The sequence below is a fragment of the Pelodiscus sinensis genome, chromosome 3 (assembly GCF_052426305.1).
Source record: "Pelodiscus sinensis isolate ZL-2025 chromosome 3, ASM5242630v1, whole genome shotgun sequence".
Lineage (NCBI taxonomy): Eukaryota > Metazoa > Chordata > Testudines > Trionychidae > Pelodiscus > Pelodiscus sinensis.
In genome coordinates, this window is record NC_143054.1 from 157,568,086 (window position 1) to 157,576,916 (window position 8,831).

The window sequence follows — 8,831 nt, forward strand, 5'->3', positions numbered from 1 at the left end:
AGTCTATTTATGGCATTACCTAAGATAATGTTTGTTATGGTTGTATGTCAGAGTAGACAAGGCTGGAAGTATGCGCCAGTCTCTTAGCTTGTAAGCTGCCATGGACAAGAGGCTTGTATTCTGGGCATGTAAAAAACTCCACATCCATTACCGAAACTTCATAAATGGTAATTCTGTCAAGAAATCTGAACAACCCTTTGAAAATGCAGTAAGTGATCTCCTATGCCCTGATCCAGCATTAAGTGAGTAAATATTCTGGAGCAAGGATATGATTGTGCTTCTTATTTTTAGCAGCCGGAACACAAACACCAAGGGATTTGTCTAGCAATTGCTTTAATGGAGCTATGTTTACTGGGGCAGCACTTGTGTCATTTACTGCCAATGACTTGCAGAAATAGTATGAATCTTATTTGCACAATTGATGAGACGAAGGTAAGGTTAGAATGACTGCAGTAAGCATCTTGGAGGGGAGGGAGCTCAGACGTAATGTAACTAATCTATCAAATTCTTATTACAGGGCTTTCAAAATTTAAGGCTCTGGTTGTTGACAGGAAAGCCTGTAATGCTACTGCGGCTGTTGTCTTCCAATGATGTATCTGAGCGGTTGGGCAGCAAAGAAAGAAGGCACATGTTGGGTTAGAATAAGGCCTTAAATAAGAATAAAAAAATAGTGAAAGTTCCTGCTAAATTTCTATGTAAAGCTGCATTGGAAAAGCAGATAAGGAAAGGTCAGGATTGCTGTGATGGAAGATAAAACACCCTCCAAACATTCGTCAGTGTTGCTCTGCCATTCAAGGAGAAATGGAGGGTGATACCTTGCCCTGCTGTCTTTGAACTGTGTGCCCAGTGTAGGGTCTCACCTTTCTTTCTCCATTATTTGCTCACTGTTCTGCACTAAGAGCTGTAGAAAAAGAATGTTCAACATGGATTTGGAACAAATTACTTGTTAAGGATGACCTTGCCAAGCTGATGTGCTCCCTTAATTTCTAAACGGTGTGGTCAGTGTTCGTAATTCAAGGGCTGTGCCATGAGCAGATGGATTGTCCTTCCCTAGGTTGGTATGACAGATAATAGCACTGACCAGTGTTCCCTGTAAGTTGGGTTCTTGGGCAGGCGGCCACCCCGGAGAGATTGAAATACCACCCAGCTGATTGGCAGAGCGCCCACAGCCACCCACAGCCAGCAGCATGTATTTCTATTAGCGGTGCACATCTGCACATGCCTTAGTGCACATAACAAAATGTCATCTGCTCATGAATGGAACAAGTTAGAGGGAACATTGGCAATGACCACTCTTGTTAAGGTTGTAAAACAATTTCCATTTTAGCCCTTGTTCTCACATATTCAGACCGTTCTGAAATATTGAGCTTCTGGGGTGAAATTGTCCAAACTCAAGACTTGCTCTAGGGTTAAATTATTATATAGTTTCCCCAATTATTTTAAAGATGTGGCAGGATTTTTTTTAAAAAAAACACATTTTTATTGAAAACATATTTTCTTAGTATAAAATTTTTTACTTTTTTTGGTGATAACTCAAAAATAGCTGAACTTCAAGCTTGTTGTGCAAATAAGAACAAATGAGCATTATGTATGCTGTTGAGTTTGGGAGGAATGATATAAAAACCCCTCCTGTGGATCATCAGCAGGGTTTGGGCCTGAGACCTTCAGCACAGACTAGGGATATAAGCAACTAGTCAACTAGTTGATTATCTGATAAGCAAATGCTTATCCGGCAGTCGAGTAGGAACTTGACTACTCGATTCCCCCGCTTTGCTGTTTCTATCAGAGAGAGGCAGGCAAGGGTGTGTGCACAAGCTGGTGCTAGGGGGAGCCAGCTTAAAAGCCAGTTCCCCACAGCACCGTCTCAGTAGGGGACAATAGGAGGCAGAGGGCAGTGTGGAAATGGCACGAGCAGGGATTGAAACAATCCTGCTCATGCCGCTCCTGACTGCTGGCACGGGTTCCCCTCTGTGCCTTCTCCTTTGAAATGTACTGCTTCAGTCCCTACTGGCGGGGGTTCCCGCCGCTCCTCTCCCTTTGAAATGTACAAGAGCCACCCATGGCTCTTCTATATTTCAAAGGGAGAGAAGCAGCAGTCAAGAGCCACACAAAAGGGATTGTTTCAATCCCTGCTCGCATCATTTCCCTGCTGCCCCCAGGGGTGTAGTAGAATAGTGAGCATCCCCCTTATCGACTAATTAAGTAGTAGATGGAAATTCCATCGACTACTCGATTAGCTGATTAATCAAAATTTAACATCCCTAGCACAGACTTCAATTATTTGAGCTAAAAGAGTAACTCTATTACATGGTAACGGTAATAGGTTCCTGCCCTTTAGCTTCTATGTAGCGCTGTGACAGGACACCCTCGCCCCACACTGAAGCCCCAGGGGGGCAAGCCCTGTTTGGAGCCCCAGACACAGAGCACCAGAGGTGCAACAGGTGCTCCCGCGCAGCTGCGCAGCTGGCGAGCCCGGGGGCCGCAGTGAGCAACGGGCAGACGTTGCGGATGGGACAACCTTTCCTTCCCCCCCAGGACGTCATTATGGGCTGCCCCTGCCCCAGGGAGGGGCGGAAGCGGTGGGGCGTTTGAAAACGCCGCTGTCATAGTGGGGAGCGGCGAAACCGACGCAGCTCTGAGGAGCCAGAGCCACTGACCAGCATCCACTCTGGAGGCATCCGGACGACCCGGGGGGAGGTCAGCCTTGAGTCTCCGGGTCTGGGGGGGTGGGTAAGGGGGGAGCTACGAGGGCCCCCATGGTCCTACCCTGCATGGCAGCACGGCCGGGGGCAGGGGGAGAGGAAGCAGCCCAGGGCACAACCAGGAGAGGTTGGTGGGCTGACGTGTTTCGGCTATCCGCCCCGTCAGCCGGGCCAGATCATGGAGGATCCGTGTCCTTAGGCCCTGGGCTGGGGCCCGTGAGTGAGGGCAGGCCTGGGCCCCCCCTCCCTCTCCGACCCGGAGAGCATCGGACGCTTCTGCCTGGGCTTAGAACACGTCTAGCGTAGTGCACCAGAAATGTGTCACGCCTGGCTGTGGGTGTGGGACCCATTAGGGCAAGAAGGGGGACCGCCCCAAGGAGGCAGGGCCATAGCCCCGGCCTCGGACATGGTCACAAGCAGAGAACGAAATAGAATGCATTTAGCTAGTGTGTTGCTTTTCAAATAACAAAAAGTATTTTCTTTTTTCCAAAACAAGAAAAATTCTGCTCAATTACTCTACTCACCCAGGTCCCCTTGGCGAATATCAGTCCGAGTTGCTCCTCCAACTATAAACTGAGGATTGGCACAAAACTCCTGAAAATAATTTGGTTACATTCATGTTATTCTTGGTGATCTGACAAAAACTGCAGTTTGTTTCTGACTCAGATTTATTTCAATGCAAAATCCAGAAAGAGAAGAAACATAAACATTTCCAATATAAAAAAGCACATTGGAAAAATGTTCTTTTATTGCAACATCTCAGGTGATGAAAACTCAGCTAAACTTTAAATTCTAATGTATTTTAAATACTTTGAGCCAAACCTTGATGCTATTACCCAGTCGTTTTTACTATTGACATCAATAAGAGTTTTGTCTGAATAGGGAGTGAGTAAAAATTGAAAAAAGAACTTCAGATTTGGCCCTTTTTATTTACTCTGCAGTTCACTGGGCTCAGTCAATTAAACTAGGTTGGTCAGGTTCACTTGCTAGTTTCTGAGAACCAGGATCACGCTTTTATTTGGGCCTGTGTTTGAACTCCCCACATCTATTTTCATTGCATTGAAAGAATACACATGCAAACATTTCTATTGCTATTAGCTTTTGTAAATCTCCCACTTTTTCAGAATCTTATTTTGGGGCCAGTCAGGGATTTTAAGGTAAAATGTCTCTTCTCTTCACGGCAAATCTAATTATCCCTTGAGTTACAGTTACAGAGGAAATTGTCCATATATACAACTTGCTCAAAGGTGCAACTGTTTGGAAAGCCTGAATAAAATCCACCCATTATTTTAAAGCTAGAACATGATTTAAAGTTTCCCCACTCCTCATTTATTCTGAGCACTTTGCATGAGTTTCTAAATGAAGGTGATAGGCAGCTTACAGAAGTTTTTGGCGTGAAGGCATTAAGGGAGAAGCCCAGAATCTATCCCAGTGGGAGCTGGGCCCTATTGCCAGAGAGCTGCCTTCAGAATACATGTCTCTGGATGGTGGGGGAGCCAGGGTGGGATTATGATTTATAGTGCCCCAGCAAGGGAGGTTCTCACAATCCCTGAGGAGAGAATTAGTCCATGAGCTGGCTCTCCCTTGAGTCCTTCTCCTGGAGAGGAAGGTGGGTCAACTTGTGAGCCTGAGCTTACACGAGATAAATCTGTCTGAGCTGCTGCCTGCTTTGCTTATGCCTTTTGGCACTTTGTCAAGCTCCCTGCCCTATTCCGACCACTCCCCGCCCTGCCCTGGGTCCTGTTCTCTGGGTGCATAGGGTATAGGAAGGGGTCAGGCCTCTGAGCAGCACCCTCCCAACTGCCCACATACTGCAGATCTCTGCTGAAGATCTCTGGTGGCAAAGAGCCCAGTATAACTTATTTTCATTTCAGGGTAGATCTACAATGCAATTAAAAACCTGTGGTAGCTGGTGCCAGCTGGTTTGGACTCTCAGAGCTCAGATAAGAGGCTGTTTAATTGCAATGCAGACGTGCAGGCTTGGATATGGAACCCTGTGAGGGGGGTAGGTCCAGAGCTCAGGATCCAGCCTGAGCATCTACACCACAATTAAACAACCCCTTAGCCTGAGCCCTGAGAGCCCAAGTTAGCTGGCACCAGCTGCCATTCATTTTAATTGCAGTGCAGACTTACCTTTAAGTGCCTGTCATTTCTGAGCCTATGCCAAATGACTAGACAATAGGGCTACATCTAGACTGCAAGACTCTTTCGAAAGAGGCTTTTTCAAAAGTATCTTTCGAAAAAGCCTCTTTCAAAAAAGAGTGTCTAGACTATAACCAGTACTTTCGAAAAAGCAAGCCACTTTTTCAAAAGAGAGCACCCAGGCAGTCTGGATGCTCTCTTTCAAAAAAGAACAGTTTGCATTACATAGCACCTTTTATCGAAAGAGCACTTTCGAAAAAAGGCATTCTTCCTCATAAAACGAGGTTTTCTGTGGTCGAAAAAACTGCTGCGTTCTTTCAATTTACTTTTGAAAGAACACAGCTGCAGTCTAGATGCAGGTACAAGATTTTTCAAAAAAATGCCACTTTTTTTCAAAAGGTGCTCTCTTTTGAAAAAGCGGCTTGCTTTTTCGAAAGTACTGGTTGTAGTTTAAATGCTCTTTTTCAAAAGAGGTTTGCAGTCTAGACATGGCCTAAATGTCTCCCTAGGCATTGTCTACTTCCTCCAAGCAGCTTTCTGCAAATCTAGCGACAAAGCGCAGGAAAGAGGCCTGTGATGGAAGGAAATCTGTCCATCACTGTGAAGAAGCATTTTGCTCCAGGGGATGGGGACATTTAGCACCCAGTATTTGTTTCATGACTGGACATTTTCCCAGCAGGAACTTATGGACTCTGAAGCTACTTCTAGACTGTAATCCTCTTTCAAAAGAGGCTTTTTCGAAAGTATCTTTCAAAAAAGCCTCTTTCAAAAAAGACTGTCTAGACTACAACAGTACTTTCGAAAAAGCAAGTCGCTTTTTCGAAAGAGAGCACCCAGGCAGTCTGGATGCTCTTTTTCAAAAAAGCACAGTTTGTATTACATAGCGCCTTTTTTTGAAAAAGCACTTTCAAAAAAAGGCATTCTTCCTCATAAAATGAGGTTTACTACATTTGAAAAAACTGCCGCGTTCTTTCAATTTACTTTTGAAAGAAAGCGGCAGCAGTCTAGACTCAGGGGAAGTTTTTTCAAAAAAAGGCCACTTTTTTTCAAAAAAAAACCCTGAGTCACCATCACCCAGTTTCAACATCATCAGAGGAAATACAATTCCATTCCCCCGGAATCCAGGGTGGAACTTAGAGCAATAAGCACACACACACCCCGCAGAACAAAGAATACAGGGGGAAAATGAGCAGGACCTTTAAGCGTGTTACTTGTCACTGAAGATTTCCATTCCTTTAAAGAGACAGAGTCGGATTCTGGTCCCTTCTCAGGTAAACTAATAAGTGGCAGGTTAGGATCCTTCACCACAACCTGAGGCAGGGCACAGAACACTCATGATGCCCTTGTAGTTGCTACAGCATCCTTGAGGCTGCAATAGAGTTCTACACAGCCTCTCTGAACAGGGCAGTCCAGCAAATCTTTGTAGTTGTAGGTTGTCTATGACTCTTCCACCATTTTGCTGCATTGTGCAATGGATACAAAGTTACTACCCCTGCCCAGGCTGGCTTTGCATCATGCTGTACTGAAGTATGTAGCCCTTTTGGTGTTAAAGTTGTCCATGACCAGCTAACACATTGGCAGTCGTGACTCTTTGTCTATGCTAGGGACTGAGCGGTGTTTAACAATATGTTAATTCTAATGTATGAGTTAAAATGTTTTCTTATCCAACACCAAGTGTGGCCATATACAGGATTGTTTCCTGTAGTTTCACCTTGGAGGATGTTTGTGTTTGGTTTATTTCAGTTTCACTCCTCTGCTTCCTCCCCACCTTCTTTTTTCCTTTGTATCAATTTTTCCTTTTGTCACCAAAGAAATAAAGGAGAGGAAAAAGGGAGAGAAACCAGGGGGGAAAGGAAACCCAATGAATCAAAAAAAGCCCCAAATGCCTACATTTTTCATTTTAAGCTACAACATTTTTTTTTTCATTAAAAAGCCAATTTTAAAAAAATTAGGAATACATTTCATTCCAAAGTTTTCAACCAGATCTTCAAATGATGGTGTTTGGGGGGTTGGAATTTTTATTTAGTACAACACTAATTTTCCTGTCCTAATACTGGACAGCACATGACACCAGTAATAAGCTTGAACTGGTCACCCAGGGGACTGGAAGGTTCCATTTGGATAAACACCAAAAGTTCAGATGCTTTTCTCAGTCATGCTGAAACCTTTGAAATAGGCAGAGCGATGCTGGAAATCTGATGCGGACAGGCTCTCCCTCAACATTTCTGGGGCTTCTCACATCCCAAAGGCTTGGAGTTAAACAGCAACCTTGTATAGAGGGTATTCCATTACTTTCACTACTGGTTAGAACCAGGGAGATGAGGAAAGATGGCAAAGAATGAAAAGGAAAGGTAATCTATGCCTTTTCTAGATTTCAAGGACTTTCCAGCTCAGATTCAATTTGGATTCTGGAGGGAAAGTTCAGGTCAAATCTGATTTCATCTGAATCTAATAGTAAAACAAATAACGATGAAACTCTCTTACCGTGGGTCGCTTCCAGACAATACCCTGCGTTTTGGGGGAATGTGGCCCCAGGTCCTTATAGCCCAGAGAAGAAGGAGAGGCTGGGAATTCTTCATCCTTAAATAGAGAACCAGACTGCAAGCACTGCTGCCTCAAAACCTCATAATCCTGATTTAAATACTTCACTGCCTTCTCATTGGAGCCGAGCCCTTCTAATGCAGCTCTCTCTCTGGATAACTTGGCTGCGATTCCTGCCATCACTGTTTGCCTCCAAGGTGGTGTTGTATGAAGACAGAACAGCACCTATCTCATGAATGGGAGGGGATGAATATAAGTGAGTGGCCAGGTGGGGGTGGAGTGAGTAAACAGATTACATAGTCCAGCACCTGTAGAGGGAGAAGGCACAATGAAAGTGCAAATATGTACTCAAGACTAGAGGAAAGAGAAGTTGGGAGGAGACAAAGAATCTGTGCTCATGACTCAGTAGAATCCGGTTCTCATTATATTTTCTATTTGTATAACAGCCTGGGAGTTCCCTCTATATTTCTAGCACAGGGCAGGGAATAAGAGGGGAAATGTTTTAAAACTAAAGATGGCCCGAACCCACATAATTCAGACCAATTCTGAGCTTGCATAGGTGCTTGGAACCAGGGGCTTTGTTTATCCTGTTATAGAGGACAGAGCAGGATCACAGTTCAGACTCTATGGCTGTGTCTACATTGGCATCCCTTTCCGGAAAAGGGATGCTTAGACACTTCAGAATTGCAAATCCACGGGGGATTTAAATATCCCCCGCGGCATTTGCATTTACATGGCTGCCGCTTTTTTCCGGCTCGGGGTTTTTGCCGGAGAAAAGCGCCAGTGTAGACATGATTTTCCGGAAAATAAACCCTTTTCCGGGAGATTCCTTATTCCTACTTGAAAGGAAAAAAAGTTGGGGAAAAAAAGTTGCTTCGCTATAAGTTTTCAAGTTTTTTGGAACTTATCTTGGACTTATAGCGAGGGCCCCCTGTACTTATCTCACAGAGGTGTTGTGAAGTATAGTCAACCAACATTTGTGTGATGCCTTGAAAGCTTTGGCAAAAATATGCAAATATTGCTTTTATAATCAATATCCCTGGAACAGAAGTCTCTCTTAAAATCAGATATTGAAGCTTGAAAGTAGCAGCTCTGGTTCCTCTCTGTGCAATATTCCTAATATCAATATTTCCATTTTTCATCCTAAATCAAGGCAAAAACCAATGTTGAGGTATCAGAACTTCATGCTTCATAGCAATTCTGATTTTCACTCAACTCTAACTCTAATAAAGCTCGCTGTTAAATACTCACTACTCAGCCTCATAACAAGCATAAAGTTTCCTTTGTCACTTTCATTCCAGTTGTGCCATTCCTAGTTGTGCCATTCCAAATCATTCTGCTCTCTTCCTTGTGTTTACACCCACCAAATATTTGTAGACAAGTAAACTAATTGACTTTTGACAGGTTCCCTTATCTCTAAAGAGGGTTCCTCCCCTAAAAAAAATC

The 8,831-nt window shown here is 44.1% G+C and overlaps 1 protein-coding gene across 1 annotated transcript in view; it reads right to left on the minus strand.

Moving 5' to 3' along the window:
* LOC102458941 (calpain-8) overlaps positions 1 to 7,705 on the minus strand; it is a 48,530-nt gene extending 40,825 nt beyond the window's left edge. Inside the window, exons 1-2 of the mRNA XM_006133424.5 lie at positions 7,329 to 7,705; positions 3,227 to 3,296 (exon numbers count right to left, since the gene is read on the minus strand). Of these exons, the coding sequence (XP_006133486.2) occupies positions 3,227 to 3,296; positions 7,329 to 7,565 (307 nt within the window). The 5' untranslated portion in view covers positions 7,566 to 7,705. The remainder of the gene's footprint in view (positions 1 to 3,226; positions 3,297 to 7,328) is intronic.
* Positions 7,706 to 8,831: the final 1,126 nt, after the last annotated feature.